This window comes from Oryctolagus cuniculus, chromosome 7 (genome assembly GCF_051225735.1).
Source record: "Oryctolagus cuniculus isolate XC-2025 breed Fujian yellow rabbit chromosome 7, ASM5122573v1, whole genome shotgun sequence".
In the NCBI taxonomy this organism is placed as follows: Eukaryota; Metazoa; Chordata; class Mammalia; order Lagomorpha; family Leporidae; genus Oryctolagus; species Oryctolagus cuniculus.
The window spans coordinates 126,683,723-126,704,354 of NC_142873.1; the positions used below are offsets into that span (position 1 = coordinate 126,683,723).

Sequence of the window (20,632 nt, forward strand, 5' to 3'; positions counted from 1 at the left end):
CCCAAGAGGACTGCTGGCAGTGACAGGCCTCCAGTTCAGGGCTGGTGCTGTGGTGCAGTGGGTTAGCCTCTGCCTGTGGCGCTGGCATCCCATATGGGTGCCAGTTCAAGTCCCATCTACTCTACTTCTGATCCAGCTCTCTGCTAATGGCCTGGGAAAGCAGTGGAAGATGTCATAAGTGCTTGGACCCCTGTACCCATGTGGGGGATCTGGAAGAAGCTCCTGGCTTCAGATCGGCCCAGCCCCAGTCATTGCAGTCATTTGAGGAGCGAACCAGAGGATGGAAGACCTCTCTCCCTGTCTTTGCCTCTCTCTGTCTGTAACTCTGCCTCTCAGATAAATAAATAAATCTTTAAAAAAAAAAAAAGACCTCCAGTCCATCATCTCACCCAGCCCCAGGCCCTCCCCCAAAAGTCTGCACCTTCCTACCTCACCCACGCCTCAGGGCGCTTGCTTCCTTTGGGGAGCAACCCCTCCGCCACCCCCATGCCTCTGAGCCACCTCCCCCAGACAAGGTCAGAATGCCCAGGGCACCGTGTTACTGTGAGACCCAGACGCTGACAATGGCAGGACTGCCACAGAGACCCAGCTCAGGAAGGCAGAGGCGCCCTGGGGGAACACACTCCATGCTCCCTGGCTTCCGTAGGGGCCATGAGTGAGTTCTGTTTATTCAGCATCGTGTACAGTCTGGGCCTAAGCAAATCTTCCTTATGTCTGTTGTGTTCCAAACACCCACACCCACACACAGATAAAGCCGATCAAGTGCAGGGTGGCCCCCAAGCTGTCCCCAGTCCTGCGGGCCCTGCTCCTGACCTTAAATCCTGAGGCAGAGCCTCCACTGTGCGCACACCAAGACACAGAGGCTGGACTGTAAGTTTCTGGTACATTTTAGAAAGACTGTCCATTATGGAAAGTAAGAGAGAATTCTGAAGCAAGTAGGTGCTCACCAAATGTTTGCATGCACAGCAGGCACCTGTCGACACATGCGTTTCCATGACACTGGCCTGGAGGTGACTGTGTCTGTGCCTACTCCCCTCCCAGGCTACAAGATCCCGAAGGCAGGGAACCCCCAACGAGACAGCGACGCTCAGGAGAGGCCGCAGCCTGGGCGGCCGGGGACCCCGCTCTCAGCAGAGCTACTTCTCAGCCTTGGGGCCCAGAGGCTTCAAGTAGAGGTGGATGCCATTCTTGGAGCGCAGGACCAGCTGGGGCAGCTTGATGGGCAGCCGCAGGGGGTCCACGGAGAACTCAAAGCGGAGCAGGCACAGGGCTGTGACCACCTTCATCTCGTTCATGGCGAACTGCTGCCCGATGCAGTTCCTGCGGGAGCAGCAAAGTGAGCAGATGCAGTGCCCTCAGCGCATAAGGGACGCACGCGTAAGTGGCTGAGACACTGATCGACCTGGGCTTGAAAAAACACACCTTGGGAGCATGGTGAGGGTCCCAGACTGAGTGGACTCACACCGGGCGTTCCTGGCCTGGGAGTCTCTCTTGGAATGACTCACCCGTCCCACCCACCTCCCAGGGACAGGGGCATGACAATGGCAAGAGGGCCCCCGGGGCTTATCTTACGTGAAGATCACCGCGGACTCAGTAGGAGCCCCTTCAGCACCAAGTCCCCATAACGACGCCCACCCGATCCTGCGCTCAGAGGCTGCAGCTGCAGGGTCTCCCTACCTGGGCCCGGCAGAGAAGGGAATGAAGGCATAGGGGTGGCGTCCAGACGAGTTCTCCGGGGAAAAGCGCAGGGGGTCAAAGACCTAAGGGACAGGCCTTGTTTAAACACCCACCAAATCCTGGCAGAGCAGGAGCCCCCGCATCCCACTCTATCTGACCTCCAGGCCCAGGGACCGGGTACCTCAGGGTCAGGCCACACGTCGCTGTTCCTATGGAGGGCGTAGATATGCAGGGAGATCAGGCTGCCTGTGGACAGAGCAGAAGCCCAGTGGCCAGGTGATCCATGGAGGCCAAGAACCTGTTATGTCCCTTTAATGAGGCATTAGCCCCTGCCCGACCACTGTCAGGGAGAGAGCCTGACCACACTCGATTTGTCCAAGTACTTCGATCATCACACCCAGTTTGTGCGGCCCAGCGCTGAGCACGCCCCTGCTACAGGCATTTGCGGGATGAAGAGAACAAGAAGGAACACAGCCACGGGGCCGTGAGGCAGGACAGGCAGCGACTGCCGGGATCTTGCTGTGTTCAGTGAACCCACTCCTGGGACGGTATTAACCGCGACATCATGCCATGGATAGCAACAGCTCCCATTCACTGGGTGCGGTCAGTGCGTCAGGTACAGGTCGAAACGCTGTACAGAGCCAGCACACGGGGTCACACGGCACCATCGCCCATGCTAGCTGTGTTCCCTGATGTCTGGGGTCTACCTGGGCAAGTGGAGTGGTTCAGGACCATCCTGGAGAACCTTCTCTCTAACCCTGAAAACCGCCTTGCCTGCTCTTCTCACCCCCGCTTTACAGAAGAGGAAATGGGGACTCAGAAGTACAGGAGTTTGCCCCAGTGTTGTGAACTGGGATTTGGAGTGCAGCTCTCCAAACACACATCTGAGCTCTCGCTTCTTGGTGCAGATTTGGGCACTGGCACAGAGGGCGCCAGAGAGGCGTCCAGAGGCCTCCAGGCCTACCTCCCAACCCACCCCATCCCACCTGCAGGCAGGGAGCGGCCGTCCACAAAGCTGACAGGCTTGCTGAGCTGGCGGTACACCTGGGGCACGGGCGGGTAGAGGCGGAAGCACTCCTTCATGCACATGGTCAGGTAGGTCATCTTGGCCAAGTCCTCCCTGTCAGCAACAGAAGCAGGACACGCTGGGAACAGGGAGCAGGGGGACCCCAGGAGGAGGCGGGTCCTGCCCCAGCTTCACTACCTCCCCGCTCACCTCCACCACACACCCTACAGTAAGAGGGGCCATGGGGCCTCCACACAACCAGGCCGCACCAGATACAGGTGGCCACTTCCCCATCCCCTCATCCCCTTCACTGCCATGAGGGAAAGGTGGACGGCCCTAGAGATGTATGTGCACCTTGTTATCACAGGCAAGGACACTTGGCAGGACCCCAGGGAACCCCACTAGGGACAGCTTTGTGGGTTCAGTTTGGTTTTCTCCGTAAAGACTCTGTAAAAGGTGTTTTGCACAGCAGGAATCATTGGACTCACATGGGGTCTGAGCTCTGTGCTGGCCAAAGGCAACACACACACATGCACACACACGCACGCACACACTGGAATGGAAAGGATGGGCAAGAGCTGGTACATGTGGTTGAATGAATGTTGCTTTATTGTTCAATGCATCAACAGTGCCAAGCTCAGGGAAAATTTTAAGTGTGTGTGCGTGCATGTGTGTGCATGTGTGTATGCGTGTGTGCGTGCATGTGTGTGCATGTGTGTGTTGCCTTTGGCCAGCACAGAGCTCAGACCCCATATGAGTCCAATGGTCATGATCACTGCTGTGTAAGACCTTTTACAGAGCCTTAAATTCCAGGTCTTCCCCTGCACAGTTCTGAATGTTCATTTGTGTTTTAATGCTTCATGTAACTAGTGTCCTCCAGGTTCCTTCAAGTTCGAGGTAGAAAGGAGTGGCAGAGCTAAATGTTTGCCTCCCTGCCTCAGCCTGGGTTCACACTGTTGCCCATCCCGGGCTGCCCGGCTCTTTCTCTGCCTGAGCTCCGACCCTTCTTGCAAAGCCGGTTCCAGCCCCGCTTGTTCTTATTCTTCTGTCTCAGCATCCAGGCCGCCCAATCTCCCTCCTTCTGGTATCTCTCTGTGGCTTTGTGGCTGTGTGAGTGTGGGCAGCAACCCTGTTCTTCCCATACTTCCTCCCCGCACCAGGCACCTGAACAGATACCCTAGGAGGTTTCCAACATCTGGCCAATAAAAATGAGTAACGAACGGAGATGTCATCCTTCCAGCCCCAGACCTGGAACTGTGGGTCAGTCTGCCTACAACTGAACCTAAACTTCCCCCATCAACAGCATTTTCTATGGCCCTGCAATGTGCCAAGCCCGGTGCCAGAGGCAGCTTGGAGCCCAGAAGGAAAGGCGAGGTGCCTGGCAGAATACAAGGCCTGGGCAGGGCAGGTCGTAGGGAGAAGAGGCTGTGAGCCATGAGGCTACAAAGAGAAGGCAGACTCAACTGGGGTCACGCTCAGGACTTCAGGTGCTGCGCCAAGAAGCAGACGGGAACATCTTGAGAGTTTGCGAGTGACGGAGTTTGGGAAACAGTCCCTCCTTCTCCAGCAGGAGCGGCGTAGAAGCCGGCCTGCGCCCTGCCACCCACGGACCAGCTCTCCTGGCTCCATGTGGCCCCCATTTCCCCTCTCTCTCTCCCAGCCCTCCCTGGTCTATCCAGAAACCAGACGCTTAGTCTGTCTCTGCCACCAGGGGGAGCATCAGGGCATGAAACCCTAGCCTCGTGTAGCCAAGCTCCGCTATGCCACACATCTGAAAATGCTCCATTTGGGGGAAAGACCCAGAGGTACACCCATGCTCAGCAGCCCCCCAAAAAAGCTACAGCCCTGGAGGGGCTAGGACAGCTGCTGCCAACCTCAACTGGCTTCCAAGGTGGCTCTGGGTCACCCTCCGATGGCCCGAGGTGAGCACGGCCCGTGCCTGGGCTGGGCAGCACCATGCAGCCTCACTCACCACTGGAAGGAGTCCTGGTCTCCCAGGATCTCACGGACCTCCTCCCTACAGCGCTGCTGGTGCTCAGGGTACAAGGCCATGCAGTAGAGGAACCAGGAGATGCCGCTGGTGGTGGTGTCATGACCTTCGAACATGAACGTGTCCACTTCAGCGCGGAGGTCTGTGTCCGACAGCTGGACTCCACTTTCACCCTGGGGTGGGGAAGGCACAGCAGGACAGCTCGTAACATTTGGGGTGGGCCCCCAGGAGAATTTGCAACCGTAGTTGTCAAATGAAGGTTCGAGAGGGGGGAGAAGCTCCTGCTCGGCTGGGCGTCAGGACTCTGCCCCAGATTCCCCTCTCTCCCCCCTTCCCCTCCTCCTACTTTCTCTCTCCCTCCCCCTTCTTTCTCTCTCTCTTCTGAAAGCCCAGGCAGGATGCCTGCTACTCCACAAAGCTCTTCTCAGTCCCTCTGATCTGGTGCCTATGACTCTACCCATCTCCAAATGTTAGCTCTGCTCAGTTGGCACACAGAATGCCATGTGGCAAAGAAAGGCGTCCATCTTTTCCTGCATGCACCTGCTAGCCCCCTCCCCCACCAGACTCTAAGGATCTGGAAGGCAGGGCCAGGTCTTTCCCATCTCTGCATCCTAGCACAGGAACTAACCCAGGGTGTTTGTGGAGTGGACAAATAAATGATGAGATAAATGAATGAAGTCTACGCTTCTCCCACGCAATTATCTGCAGGCCACTATTATGGAACCTAATGTGTCCCAACTATGTAATGTGTCCCAACCACCCATACACATGCTGCACCTGCCCACTGCTGAACGCTCCCTGATGTGTGTCACGAACAGGAGGTAGGTGGGGACTGAGGAAAACACGCTTAACAGCCCTACTGGCTGTGCAATGAACCGCGTCCTAGGAGGATGGCCGCGAGAGCCCTCAGGAGCCACTGGCAGGCAGAGGGCCATCACACTCACGCGGACATCCAAGAGAATGTCCAGGAAGTCCAGATGTCTCCGGTTCTGGATCTTCTCCCGCTCCTTCTCATCCTGCAGGGCTGCCTTCCGCTGTCTGATGACCCTGTCTGGACCCAGAACGCAGGGCATCACTGCCTAGGAACCCGGGCCCTACCGCAGGAGGGAGCACAGAGGGGCTGGGGGGAGGAACCCGGGCTCCCGAGAGGTGGGCACTGCGGGAAAGGCCCACCGGTGTGGTCGTGGGCCGCCCGGCAGGCCCGCAGGAAGCGGCGGCCGTGCGGAGTGAGCCAGTAGATGAAGTCGTTGTGGTACTGGAAGGAGTCGATGCGTTGCTGCATCAGCAGCGTGAGCTCGCTGACTGCCACGTAGTAGCTGCTGTCCCTGCAGGGCCCGGGGAGGCAGGGGGCGTGGCTCAGAGCCAGAGCAGCTCCCTTTCAGCCCCAACCACAGCGCCCCTGCCCTTCCTCTTGAGCCTGCCCATGGAAGCCAGCAGTGGCTGCCTGCCTCTGTGAGCGAGACCTGGCTCCCCACAAGCCCGGCCTCCGCACCCCCTCTCAGACCAGGGCCGACCCTCCCCTCTGAGCCAGCCCTGGGGGAGAGCGCGTGACCCCAGAGGTGCTGCTGACCTGTGATTCAGGCCACTGTCTCCTTTGCCAAACGTACACTTCATGAGCGTGTCGAGCGCCATGTGGCCCACGTCAGAGAAGATGTCGAAGCTCTTACCCTCACAGGCCTTTTTCTCCCATTTTTCCTACAGCCAGAGACAGGTGGCCAAGAGGGGGCGCGCTACACCGGATGCCCTACCTGCCCTCCAGCACCCTCCGTCACCAGGCCCTGCCCTGCCCTCTGTCCTGTTGTGCTGTCGGGGCTGGGAAGCCTCTGGGCCTCAGGCAGATGTTGCCCGTCGCATGGATGCTTTCTCTCTCTTCTCTCGGGGCCGTCGAGAGGTGGTGAGCTCCCCAGCACAGGTTGTGTGTAAGTCAGGTTTGCAGTAATACTAAGGAAGCGTTTCCTGCAGGGGCCCAGATTGGCCCAGGTAGTCCCTGGGGATTCCCCAACACCAGGACGCCAAGCCAGATGGGCATCGCGCCTGGAGCTGAGTTGCACAGCCATGGTGTTTCAGGCCGCAGTGTCAGGCAGAGGAGGAGGGGTACCCCATAGAGTACAAGACTTTCCCACCCCACCCAAAGACAGGCAGCCCACCCCTCCTCCAAGTCACTGCTGCAGGAGCCTCACAAAGGACTCCCTGGTCTGACAAGAGAGGGCCAGGCTCCCTGTGGAGACAGGGGCCAGGCTGCCCGGCCGGGTCCTCAGGGCCCGCAGCACATGTCGGCAGAGCCAGGCATTGTCGCTGCCATTGCAGACAGAATGGGGAGCCAGGGCAGAGGTGGGGAGGGCCAGCGCAGGGAGCTCACCAGCATGATGCGTGTGGAGTCGGCAAAGATGGCCACGTAGGGCTTCAGCACGTCGTAATGGAAGCCAGGCGTGAGCAGCTTGCGGTGCTGGAACCATTTGGGCCCATCCAGAACCAGCAGGCCTTTGCCTAGGGAAGGGGAGGGAATGGAGGACAAGGTGGAGGGCTGGCCGAGCAGCCCTGCCCCGTGCCCGGCGGCCTGGAGGAAGCCCACCCAGCCCTGTCCCTATGCGCCAGAGCCTCCAGGACCAGGCCACCAGGAGCTCCCTAGGACCGGGTGGCTGCATTTCTCCTTCTCAGCTGCGCCCAGGAATCTGGCTCAGATGCTACTGGGGGCAGACAATGGTGCTGCAGCTCCCTGGGGACAGGCATGCGGGATGGAAGCCAGCTGCTGTCACCAGAGCCTCAGGGGAACGGCCTGCTCTGCTCAGTGTGCGCCTGGTGGCCTCGGTGGCCTCGGGCAGGACCCTGTCCCCCAGTCACCACACATACCTAGCAACAGAAACGCCTTCCCAGCTTCAAAATGGCCCCTTGGTCTCCCCCAGCCCCTTCTGTCTCTTTCCATTCTATCCGCCCTTAGATCAGGGAAGAGAGAGTCGGAATCATCCAAGTCCACAAAAATGTTTCCCTGCGTTTCTGGGTGTCATCTGGGGGATGTTTTCTTACTCTTGGCTCTGCCTTTTCCCAGACACCAGGGAGATACTGAGGCCTCCAGGCGATCAGGAGTTAAATGAGAAGTGGGGGTGAGGGAGCTTTGGAGAAGCGCACGGTCTCGCGCAAGAATACTCAATGGCTCCCACCTACCGTCAACATGCACCACACTCCTCGTCCTGACGGCCAAGGGTGGCCAGTCCTCCCCAACCAGCTTCATCTCCCAGACACCTTCCAGCCCAGAAGGCGCCCCCAGCCTCTGGAGACACCAGCCACGGTGCTCCCACCACACCTTCCCCAGGCCCTTGCCCTGGATGGCACCTGCCATTAGACTCTCCTGGAGGATCAACTCTGGTGCCACTTCCTCCGGGAAGCCATTCTTCCCACTCACACATTCTCCAGGTCCTTGTCCTGTCTGTCTGAGGAAAACGACAGGCCCAGCAGGAGAAGGAGGCTGGAACCCACTTTCCCAGCCAGCTGGGAGCCCTCCTGCCCTTCCACCTGATCAGAATGGAAGCCAATTTGAAAAGCCCAGGACCCATTCAGAAAGGTCATCCTTAAGGTTCCACCCCTCTGGAATCATCCTTGTGTGGAAATCTGTACCAGCCAGGGTTTCACCAGAGCAATAGGGCCAGAGGAACAGGTTCTTCTCCAGGGAACAGGACAGCTCGGCGAGAGAAGGTGCCTGGAATCCACCTCCCCTGCCCTCCAGGAGTTCCCCTGCCTCCCGAGGAGCCACTGAGAGGAAGCCAGGCACGTGGGGGCCAGGAGGGCCAGGTAATGGGATTATCCACTCAGAGTGGACCGCCCAGCATCGTGGATTGGGACGGCAAGGGGCAGGTCAGGCCGGGGCTCACTCACCAATCCACTGGAGGAAGAAGTCATACACATCCGGGGCTTTAGGGTCTGTTGGCGGAGAACATTGGGTCAAGCTTGGACAGGGAATTCCCACAGGAGGTCTGTGGATCAGAAGAGTGGGGACAGGGGCCCAGGCCTCCTCCCCGACCCTCCGCTCCCCTGAGCCCCTCACCCCCACGGCTGTACACAGCTTTGGCGTAGTCGGGCTCATAGATGTTCAGGAAGCCAATGAACTGTCCAACCCAGAGAGGGTGGGCGTAGGGGAACTGCTGGGTCCAGGTCACCACCTTGTCCAGGCTCCCTGTCTTCTGGATCTGAAAGGGTGATGGAAAACCAGGGCCACCCAGGAACCCGGTGTCACCAGCCAGGCCCCAAGCCCCTGGGCTTCCCTCCCTCCACCTGCACCCTCCTCTCCTAAACACCCCGGGGCAGTGCCTCCCACATGCCACTGTGCTAAGTCCAAGCCACCCTCCTCTCAGGCCTGGGTTAGCTCAACAACCCCTAAGTGGCCAATCTGCCTTCCGCCTGGCACCTGCCGCCAGCCCTCTACCTGTGCTGCAGCCAGGCAGAGCTTCCTTCTTGTTGTGAAAGCTTTTTTTCTTTTTTTAAGATTTATTTTATTTATTTGAAAGGCAGAGTTACAGAGAGAGAGGGAAAATGAGAGAAAGAAAGAGAGAGTTCTTCCATCCGCTGGTTTTCTCCCCAAATGACCACAATGACTGGGGCTGGGCCAGGCTGAAGCCAGGAGCCAGGAGCTTCTGCCAGCTCTCCTACATGGATGCAGGGGCCCAAGGACTTGGGCCATCTTCTGCTGCTATCCCAGGCACATTAGCAGGGAGCTGGATTGGAAGTGGAGCAGCCAGGACTTGAACCAGCACCCATATGGGATGCCAGCCTTGCAGGCCGGCAGCTTAATCCAAAACACCACAGCACTTGCCCCATTATAAAGTCAATCTTTGTTATGCAACAGAAAAATCACCTCAAAGGGGAATGAGACTGGCACAGGGTTAACCTTTCATTTGATGGTGAAGACAGATAGTAAACAAGCAAGCTGAGTATGACAACCACAGACACGGGTGAGTGCTGAGCAGGAACTAAACACAGGGCCACAGGAAGGCCACAGGAAGGGCACCTGCTTGGATAGGGTCATCCAGGAAGGCTTCCTGTTGGAGGGGACATTGGCGGTGAAACTCTGAAAATGTTGAAGATCTGGCCACATGAAATGCAAAGGAAGAGCATTCTGGGTGGAGGAAATAGCAAGTGCCAATGCCCTGAGGTGAGACAGTGCCTGGTGCCTTCAAGGAGCTGCCCTGTTGGGGGAGTCACCTGAGACGAGGGCGGGGAGAGTGCCTGGAGGGCCGGGTGTGGGAGGCAGGGTTCCTGCTGCAATCACCCAGAGGTGTGTTACAGAAATGGAGCTCTCCAATCACCACTTTCACGCGGGCAGCCTGCTTGCATTTGCCAAGCCTCGTCCTCCTTCCCCTCTAGTGCATTTAACTGCCACTCAATGTCATTAACACTGAGCGTTCCAGCCCAGGAGCCTGGAGCAGGGCTGAGCTCCGCAGTCTGTGAGCAGGTGCCGGGGAGGCTCCTGTGCAGGAAGTGCTTGTGCCAAGCCCCTCCCATCCTTGCCTCCTTGAATCCTCATGAAACTTCCTGAGGTCCTGTTCTAGGGAGGGGGAGGGAGGTTACCTGCTAAGGACCACACAGCGCAGGAGAGGAGCTGGGATGTGAACCCGGGAAGGCGACGCCACGCCACAATCTCTGCAGCCTGACAGAACCCAGCCCGGTGGTTTGATTTTTAACTTTTTGTTCCAGAAGGGTTCTATATTTCAACACAAAAGCTGTGGGGTTGTGCAGAGTTCCCATGGACCCCAGGCTTTGCGCCCCCGGTTGGCAGCGTCTCCTGTGAGCGCCTTGGTCACAGTCTAGAACCACGCTTCTCCTGCGTCTCCTGCGTCTTAAATGCAGCTCCCTCCGTCCTTCCCTCCCTGCCCAGCCCCTGGTGGTCGATATCCTGGGCTCGTGTGGAGCGGTTGTGAGGCTCCCACGCACGAGGGAGACAGGTGCACTTGTCCTGCGTCTGACGTGCATCACTACGCAGGATGTCCTCTAGTTCTGTCCATTTTGCTGAGAAGGACAGGACTCCATTCTTTGTGTGGCTGACCAGCATTCCATTGCCTATCTATCGCACGCTCTCTTTACACATTCATCCCACGACCGACTCCTTAGTTGATTCTTTCTCCTGGCTATGGTGAACAGGGCTGCAGAACCCTGGTGGAGTGGGAATCTCTTGGATGCAATGATCTCCCATCTTTTGGGTGTACACCCAGTGGTGGGCTTGGTGGGCCATTTGGAAGTTCTGGGCACTCTCTTTGCCTGCTACAACTTCCTCCCACTCCCAAATGCCCCCAGTCTGAGTGAGACACCATGCTCTGAACGTTCCCTGGAACGCTCCCACCATGAGCAGAAAGTAGGGCAGGGAACCTGACCTTGGCTAACACGCTCCACCCCTATTCTCCTGGAAACCTACCTACAGGCTGCTAAACGCGACCCCTGCTCAGTAGACGACGTGTTAACTGGAAAGCAGAGTGAATCGGGACTAAGCATCTGATGGGGGCCTTGCCGTGTGTGTCGCCCTTGCAGAAGCCCTGGACTCCCAGTGGCCACAAGGATCTTGTGGAGCACGAGGACTCTGAAACAAGGTGGCCCTGCATGGCCCATGTGGCTCACTCGCTCTCGCTCTCTCTCGCGCGTGCGCGCGCGCGCATGCGCGCGCACGGCACCTGGCCACCCCCTGAGAAGAAGCTGGCTCCCTGGCAGCCGTGTGGCTGTGGTGAGGAGCCCCTGTGGCTGCCTTGCGGGCTCCCGGCCTGCTACCCCTTCCTCCAAGCAGACTCCAAGGCTCGCTGTGCCTCTGGAAGTCTTGGGAGCCGGCATTCGAAAACAAAGACGACCTGCAGGAGCGTGGTCTCGGCTCTGCGCCTTTGCTCATAGCGCCCTTCCTCCTCGCCCTCCTTCCTCCCGAGAACACTGGGGCCGTCCTGCTGTTCATGACCCCGGAGCTGAGTGTCCTCCCCAGCACCTCCCTGATCCCGCTCTGCCGGCACTCTCTGCCCCCTCGGGGCCTCCCCACCTACAGCCTGCTTTGTGTAATAACACACCCATGATTTTTAACATGAACAATATCAACACGCATTCAGCACTGGCTGTGCGTCAGGCACGGTGCTAAGCACGCGACGTCCATTCTTGCATGTAATCCTCTAAAAGTTCCGAAAGAGAGGTGCCAGGCCATTCCATGTCACAGATGTGGAAGTGAAGTCCGGTCACACGGTGGGCAGTGATGGAGCTGGGCTTCACACTCAGAGCCAGGACGCCTGCCCCCTCCCCCGGCTGTGAGCGAGCCGCATCCCACGGGACTCAGCACAGGACCTCCGGGACACAAGATGTACTCGATGCAGTGTGTGGAGAGTGAATGGAGTGAATCAGGAGATGAGAAGGAATGAAGATGCGAAAGGAGGAAAGAAAACACACAAACATCTGGCTAATCTGAACATGGGCCAAGACGTTCAGTCTCAGGAGGAACCAGCCCAAGGTCTTGCTCCATTTGGGGAAGTCAGAGAAGGGCTGTCACAGTACTTCCCGCGTGACAAACACATTACAGATTTCCATCTGCTCTCACCAGCTACCCCAGCCTGTCTTCTCCAGGCTACGAGTTGATTCACTTCCCGTTTCCACATTCAACCTCACGACACAGGGGATAGAAGGGGACAGACATGCACTGAGCTTCTATCAGGTGCCAGGTACCATCGGAGTGAATTCACAGATGTGCCCAACGTGAAATAATCGCCACTCCTGTTTACAGATGAGAAAGCTGGGGCTCAGAGAGGTGAACTCGTTTGCCCACTGCTTACAGGTTAAGACTGCTCCAGCTCAGCTTAGAGCCCCATGCTCTCTTCTGCACACTGAAGCCTTTCAAGGCTGCTGTGCTCAGTGGCATATATTGTGCACTGCACACTCCTAGGGAATGCCATTCCTGTTGCCATCCGGGTATGTTCTGGACCTGCTTTTCTTCTCTATAAATGTCTCTCTCTTGGCCCCACCCACTCAACTCATCCGTGTTGTGTCTTCCCGGAACAACCTTTAAAAATGACATAGGCACCTGATAATGTAGCCTGCACAAATCCTTGTCTGACCCAAGCCATTACCTGCCAAGGGCCCTGGATACTGAACCGGCTTTGGCCTCCAGGCACCCACCTAGGCCTTCTTCCCCTCCCAGGCCCTCTGTAGAGTCTGGTGCAATCTCTGCAGAAGTCCTATCCCTCACAGCCTCTGAACTCAGAATCCCAGACTCAACCCAAGGCGGGTTGTAAGAGGGTCATCTTCCTTGAGCATACAGTATCAGAAAGAGCTCCAAGTGAGAAAAGTCCTCCGCACCTGCAGATGAGAGGGAACTTTCTGGTGGCCCTGCCTCCCTCCCGGCTGCTCCCTTCTCTCTTATTTTTCTATATGCCCTCCTGGGCTTTCCTTGCCAACTCTCTGATTATGATGGCTACTTCCCTTCTCCCCAGAGCTTCCTAGTCCAGGGAGCCCCCTTGAACAGGGCAGGGAAAGGCATAAGGGACAGAATAGCCAGACTCAGAGGCTCTCTGGGTCGAGGGAGTTTGGGCTGATCTGGTTCGTCTGAGCCCGTTCCTCTCCCTACCAGTCACGCAAGTGCCCTCTGCAGCATCCCCTAACCTCATGCGCACTGTGGTCACAGCCAGCTTGCGCGCCCCCAGCCTTCTCTTATGTGCACTTGATTTCCCAGGAAACCTGGTGAGAGTGAGGCTGGTCCCAGCCCCTGGCCCCGCTCCCTCAGCTGCAGCCCCGAGCCATGCCCCCCTATTGCAGCTGCAGGCCCCCGGCACCCTCCCTCTGGGGGCCACATGGCTGCCTGCATAGCTCCTCTGGTCATACAACTGTATGCCTAGGCGCGTCCTTGAGCCCCGAGCTGAGACACGTGCAGGGCTAGGAGGTCCAGGCCAGCCTGTTTTTCTCTAGAAGGAAGGAAGCAGCGAAGCCGCCGGGGAGGTCACTCCCTGCTCCCAGCTCCCCAGCCCCTCCCCACTGCCTCGCATTCGCTCTCCTGTTGACCAACGAGGCATGAGCTAGGGCAGGGAATGGGAAGAGCAAGCGTGAATCGCCACTCAGCTCTGCTCCCCAAGAGTCTGAGGAAGCTTTGCTCCAAGAATGAGACCAGAAAGGGCTTTCAACGCCGCCTAGCCCAGCCGTGACCTCCGTGTATCCGGGAGAGGAGTCGCGTGAGGCCGGGCAGCCAGGAAGCCTGAGCGAGGCTCTTCCTGCTGTTTTGCCTGTCAGCAAGCCTGCTCTGGCCGGCCGCCAGCTGACTCCATGCCCAGTTGACCAGTGGCCAAAGCACAGGCTACCTGCCCAGCCAGTCTGCAGCTGCCGCAGCCCTCCTGGGAGCTGAATTGAGAACAAACACAAATCTGCTCACCCAATGGGATGGGGGGCTTAGGAAAACAAGCAGGGAGGGGAGAGGGCAGGGCTTTGCCTGTACCAGCAGGTCGGGCTCCCGGGAGGCAGGGCACGCTGCTGTCACCTTGCCGGTTCCCAGGGCTACCTGCGTGGCACCGGCTCTGAGCCCCAAGAGCCAAGACATCTCTCACAACAGAAACCTGACTGCTTTTCCAGACAGACCAACCTCTTTGGACTGTGTTCATCCTTAGTACTGGGCTGAAAGGTTTCCCTTTGAGTCTCCACTCTGCTTTCTAGAGCCACATGGGCTCCCAGTGCCGGAGAGGCCCCGCAGGGCTTGGAGGCTGGAGGTCCCTGGGACAGACATTCTTACCTGCCCTCGGGTACCCTAGCCTCAGCGGCCTCCCTACTGCACACACACACACACACGCACACATATACTTTTGTCAGGTCCCAGTGTGCACGTGAGCCCATGCCTGTGTTAAGCTTCCAAAGGAACTGAAGGGTTAGGGGTGCCTGCTCCCAAAAAAAAGCAACAACCGTAAGTAAGAAGAAATGGCCAGAAAAGTCAGTGAAAAGAAAAAAAAGGCTCAATGAAGGCAAACTCTTGAAAGATTCAACTCTGGGGTTGAGCAGAGCCGTGGAGAGGCTGGAGAGAGAGGCTCTAACGCACTGCAACAGAGACGTGATGCCCCCCCCCAACCACTCTGATGACAGACAGGTGACTGCATCCTTGGTCCCCCCTTCAGAGACAGATGGCACATGCTGTGTGACCCCAAAAGGTACAGAGAGAACCTCGAGGTCTATAGGAGCAAAGGGACTTGGGGTGTGAGCTGCATGGGCCATGCTGTGGTTCGACTGGGACGTGGCTGCAGAACTCATCGAGACTGTTAGCCCCAAAGTCAGAAATTGCTGGTGCTGAGACGGGGGAAACTGAATCAGGTTACAGTGTTTAAGGGGTGGTCCTGGGTTGCCAGGTCGCAGAGGGGTGCTTTTGAAGGGCGTTCCCAGGAGAGGGTTAGTTATAAAAGCGGAGCTGGGCCCAGCTTCTCTTCTTCCTGGCTGACCACGTGATCCTTCCTGTGCACACACTGTGCCCTGGCCATTCTCCAGCCTCATCTGGTGGCCAAACCAACGGGGCCATCCCATCTTGTACTGCGAACCTCCAACACGGGGAGCCAAAGTAAACCTCCCCCCTTCACAAGCAGCCTGCCTTAGGTGTGTAGTTATGGAGATGACCATGACTCTCGGCCACCATAAGTTGACTGGGAAGTGATGATGGGCCTTGTCCAAAGTCACACAGCTCCCGTCCTGTCCAGGCTCTGGATTCCACACCCTGCACCTTCTCCCAGGGGCTCTCACCTACTCTCCTGGATTCCTCTGCCATCTGTGGCTCCCTCCTGAGCAGCCTGCCCCTGCTTATCGCTCTCCCGAGGCCGGGAAACCCACTCAAGCCCTGGGCGTCCGCGTGGAACATCCTCCAGGCCCCTCGGGCCCACGTGCACTCCCGTGTGAGGAAGTGGCCCTGAGCAGCTCCAAGCCCAGGACCCGGGCTCCCGGGAGCACAGCGTGGCTGCAGGCCCTGAGCCTCGTCTTTCTGGGTCTCAGACTCCCAGGATTTAAAATCCAGATCTAGAAATGCATTCCTGCTGCTCACAATGCAATCCCGCGGCTCGAGGAGCCTCTCTGGCTGTCGGTGCTTTTCCAAATCCTGCCCAGACGGAGCTGTGTGGCCGCCTCAGTTTAGTGAAGCTCCAAGGCAGTCCTTGGCCCCCTCTTCCTAGTGCATGAGGGGCCCCTCGTGGACACCCTCTCATCTGACTGGGGGGAGGGCCTTGACACCCTCTTCCCATGTCCCCCACGCCAAGGCCCGGCTCACTCTGCCTTGCTTGGGGCTCACTCCCCAGTGCCTGCCTGCATCCTCCAGCCACTTATTCCATACCCAGAAGTCAGTGTGACTTTTCTCAAACACAAGTCTGACCTCACCGCTCCCTTGCTTCAGTCCTGTCAAGGGTTGCCCTGGGAATAAAGAAAGGCCTTCCGGTGTGGCTTCCTGGGATTTATGTGGCCAGACCCACTCACCTCCGCCTCATCCTCGCGCCCCTATCCACCTTCCCACCACTCCAAAAGTGGGAGCTCCCCAGGCAAGCGTGGCGGGGGGGCTCCAAGATAAAGCTGACTCCCCAAGCACAAGGCGGTCTTTCCAGGCTCTGGGCCTCGCCCAAGGAAATGCCTTTTCCTCTGCACGTCCACAGGCAGCTCCTTCCAGATTTTTCAGGATTGTCCTCAATATCACCTCCCTCAACCTTCCCTGCCTTCCAGGCTGATAGGGCCCCAAGGCCCGGGGATGTGTCACACACGCGCTGCCTTATCTGGCTCTCCGACAGACCTGCTTCAGTCCACGCACACCCCGTCTCTCAGTTCCTCATCTTCTGGTCTCAGCACAGGGCCAAAGCTGGGCAAAGAGGGACCTAAGACTTGGTGGGTTAGACAAAAGGAAGAGGGTGAAGGAGGTAAGTGGCTCAGGGTGTTTCGAAGAATCCCCTCCACCGTCATCTAACATCTGCCATCCATGTGCCCAGCAGTTGGCAAATGACCCCTGATGGCTTCTGACCCCTTTCTAAGGCAACAAGGTACAGAAGATGACCTCTGTGTTACCAGCAAGCAAACGAAGGCACAGAGAGTGGAGAAACTCACCCAGGAGGGCAGAGCAAAGGCCCACGATCAATGTTTGCTGAATTAATTGTGCATTACACAACACGCGGTCACGGGGAATGTTCCAGCAATGGGTGGGAACAGGGAAGAGAGGCGCCAGCAGTCTCAGCAGATCATCTTTCCTTGGCCTGGGAGCTGGTGTTCCCCACTCACACACACACTCACACTGACCCCACTTAGGGGTCCTAACTTGAGGCCAAAATCGAGCACCTCCTGTGTGCCACGTCCTCCATGGGCTCCAGGGGGGGATGAGGGGGTCTCTAGCAGAACAGGACACATTCTGAGACTTGTGTAGGAAGACAGTGGAAGCCACCAGGGCCTCCAAGCTGTAACTGGAGACCAAGAAGGGAGAAATTAATCCTGATGGACAGATCCTCCCCGCCCCCACGCCCTTCTCCAGCCAGTCTTCTTCCTTCCCGCTCCACTCCTGTCACCTCCAGGCGTAGGAGTCAAGTTTGTAGTTCCTTCTTATGGGCTGACCCTGTCCTAAAATTAAAATGCAGGAGTCTTGGGCTCAGCCATGACTCAAACCCTGAGCTCAAGCACGGTCTTAGGTGAACAGCTTGCACCCTCTGTGCCAATGTTTCCTCATCTTCACACTGGGGAAACGAATCCCCACCCCACCCTCCCCAGCTTCCAAGTTCAGGTGTGGAACCAACCAAGAGGTGCCAAGCGCCGGGGGAATGCGAAGGGGCACTTTCTGCAATGGTTCCCAGGAAACTTTGTAGTGCCCAGGAGCAGAGCAGCCCCCCGCCAGCCCCTGCCCACCTTCCCGATTGCTGTGGCAGAGCCAAGAAGCCAGGGCTCAGCTCTGACCCATGCCCTCCACGTGTTCTCCAGGGGAGGGGGCAGGGCAGCTGGCAGAGATTCGGGAGAGGAGAGCAGATCTGACTTGCAAGTAGAGAAGCAAAAGTCCCTGTTCTAGCGAGGTTCCCTGATGGAGGGCAAAGCCCACTTTGCTAGAGGCAGGCGGGAGTGGAGGAGTGGAGGGGGCCTGAGAGGAAAGGGCGGAGCATGCGGTTCCGTCCATCTCAGCTCTTGGCCATCTTCTCTTCTTCCCCGGTGGGGTCAGACTCAACCTCCCCATGACCCGCCTTCCTTCCTTGGCCAAGCTTCTCCCCAAGCCCCCGGTACCCTCACTGATCTTCACCCTCACCGCCTCTGTCTGGGCGCCCCTCCCCTGGCACTCACTGTTGGTTTATCCCCAGTGCCTCTTCTGTGCCAGGCTTTGCACTGGACCCTGAGGGCACAGAGATGAATCAGACCAGATCCCCATCCTCCAGGGCCCACCGGCCAGCAGAGAAGATGGCCAAGAGCTGAGATGAGAAGGACGGGGCTGACAGGGGATCCTGGGAAAGCAGCAGGCGAGGCTCCAGTGTCTGCGTTTCCCTAGACAGAGCAAGCTCCCTAAGAGCCTGGACAGGGTCTCGCTCCTCCCCACCCAGCCTGTCTCTTCTAGATGTCCCCAGGATGCACACAGGTCACTAGGAACAGGGCTGTCTGTAAAAGCCAGGAGGTCAAGGTCATTTACAGTGTCAATCAAGGAAAAGAGGCAATAGCACAGGCCTTGGAATGAGCAAGGCACATTCAGGAGGTAGGGAAAGGAACCTTGCCTCTCTCTGAGCCTGGATCTCCAGCCTCTATAGCTGCATTCCCAAACCTGGCTGCAGATCAAAACACTTGGGGAAGTTTTCAACTCACACTCCCGATACCAATCTGGCAGATTAGAACCTCCACAGCCTGCAGGTCCATAGGCTAATCCTCCACCTAGCGGCGCTGGCACACCGGGTTCTAGTCCCGGTCGGGGCGCTGGATTCTTTCCCAGTTGCCCCTCTTCCAGGCCAGCTCTCTGCTGTGGCCCGGGAAGGCAGTGGAGGATGGCCCAAGTGCTTGGGCCCTGCACCCCATGGGAGACCAGGAGAAGCACCTGGCTCCTGGCTTCGGATCAGCGCAGTGTGCTGGCCGCAGCACGCCAGCCACAGTGGCCATTGGAGGGTGAACCAACAGCAAAAGGAAGACCTTTTTCTCTGTCTCTCTCTTTCACTATCCACTCTGCCTGGAAAGAAAGAAAGAAAGAAAGAAAGAAAGAAAGAAAGAAAGAAAGAAAGAAAGGAAGGAAGGAAGGAAGGAAGGAAGGAAGGAAGGAAGGAAGGAAGGAAGGAAGGAAGGAAGGAAAGAAAGAAAGAAAGAAAGAAAGAAAGAAAGAAAGAAAGAAAGAAAGAAAGAAAGAAAGAAAGAAAGAAAGAAAGAAAGAAAGAGGCATCAGCCAGCGCTGCAGGTCAATAGGCTAATCCTCCACCTGCAGCACCAGCACACCAGGTTCTAGTCCTGGTCGGGGCACCAGTCCTGTCCCGGCTGCCCCTCTTCCAGTCCAGCTCTCTGCTGTGGCCCGGGACTGCAGTGGAGGATGGCCCAAGTTCTTGGGCCCTGCACCCACATGGGAGACCAGGAGAAGCACCTGGCTCCTGGCTTCGGATCAGCGTGGTGCGCTGGCCGCAGCGCGCCGGCCACAGTGGCCATTGGAGAGTGAACCAACGGCAAAGGAAGACCTTTCTCTCTGTCTCTTTCTCTCACTGTCCACTCTGCCTGTCAAAAAAAAGTATAAAAAAAAAAAGAAATGGGCATCTCTGGGGCCAGCGCTGTGGTGCCATGGGTTAAGCCACTGCCTGCGGTACTGACATCCTATATGAGTGCCAGGTTGAGTCCCGGCTGCTCCACTTCTGATCCAGCGGCCTGTTAATGCACCTGGGAAAGCGGCAGAAGGTGGCTCAAGTGCTTGGGCCCCTGCCACACATGTGGGAGACCAGGAAAAAGCTCCTGGCTCCTGACTCCTGGCCTCAGCCTGACCCAGCCCTGGCTGTCGCAGCCATTTGGGGAGTGAAACAACAGACGGAAAATCAATCTCTCTCTCTCTCTCTCTCTGCCTTTCCCTCTCTCTAACTCTGCCTTTCAAACAAAAATTTTTTAAGACAGGTAACATTTTAAAAATAAAGGAAGAAATGGACATCTCTGCACCACACAGAGCAGAGAGAACACTGCTGCTGAGCTCCAGACGCGACTGGCAGCTTCCATGAGGGGCTTGCGCGCCTCCCCTAGGCCATCACCGAGCTTTAGCAGAGCCTTGTCTGAACTTCGGGCCTCAGAGCAATGGGAAGGGGTCTGTGGCCTACTTGGGTCCCTGTGTTGAAGCCCCCGCCGTACCTCCCACCTTCTGAAGCCAGCTTAAGGCAGGACTGAGACAGACAGAGATCCTGGCAGCAAGGCCAGATGGGAACGGTGACCCCCAGGTCAGCACCACTGCCCAGGCTGAGGGTCTCCCTCCACAGCCCCCGGGGGACAAGCTGGATTCTTTGAAGGTGAGAAAGCCATTTCCTTTCTCCTCACCCCCTCACCCCAGCTGTGTACCTCGAGGGCGTGCCCAAACAGCCAGTGAGTGGGTGGCCCTGGGAAGCTGTCCATGGCCCGGGCCAACCTCTGCCTTCGAAGCAGCAGGCGGAGGAGCTTGAGGAAGCCTAGGATCAAGATCAGTCCGGAAGCCCACAGGCCCAGGCGGGAGAGGAAGCCGAGCATCGTGGCTGGAGCGGCAGCCGCCGAGACTCCAGCTTGTCTCCCGCTGTCCCTGGCTTCTCTTATACTCTGAACCCAGGCGCCCCGCCAGCTCCCACCCCTCGCCACGCCCTGCAGCCAGCAGCAGCCCAGCCCGGGCTGAGTGCCACAGGGAGGAGACAGCAACCCCAAAAATCACCGGCAACAGAGGTGAGAACTTGGCTGACTTTTCCCAAAACTCAGTTAAAAGCATGCTAGGCGTGGGCACCCCACCTTGATTCCTTGGGGGAGCCCGTAGGGGGCAGCTCTTGGTGTAATTTTCAGCATGATAGCCGCTGCCTTTCCCTACA

General features: G+C 57.7%; 1 protein-coding gene across 1 annotated transcript; it reads right to left on the bottom strand.

Moving 5' to 3' along the window:
* Window positions 1-655: 655 nt before the first annotated feature.
* On the bottom strand, window positions 656-20,339 carry CYP4B1 (cytochrome P450 family 4 subfamily B member 1). Its single transcript, NM_001082103.1, is given in 12 exon segments — window positions 656-1,320; window positions 1,678-1,760; window positions 1,859-1,923; window positions 2,664-2,797; window positions 4,656-4,846; window positions 5,618-5,724; window positions 5,847-5,998; window positions 6,244-6,368; window positions 7,033-7,160; window positions 8,544-8,588; window positions 8,713-8,854; window positions 20,142-20,339. Coding segments are annotated over 12 exon segments (1,521 nt in total). The 5' UTR covers window positions 20,307-20,339; the 3' UTR covers window positions 656-1,136.
* Window positions 20,340-20,632: the final 293 nt, after the last annotated feature.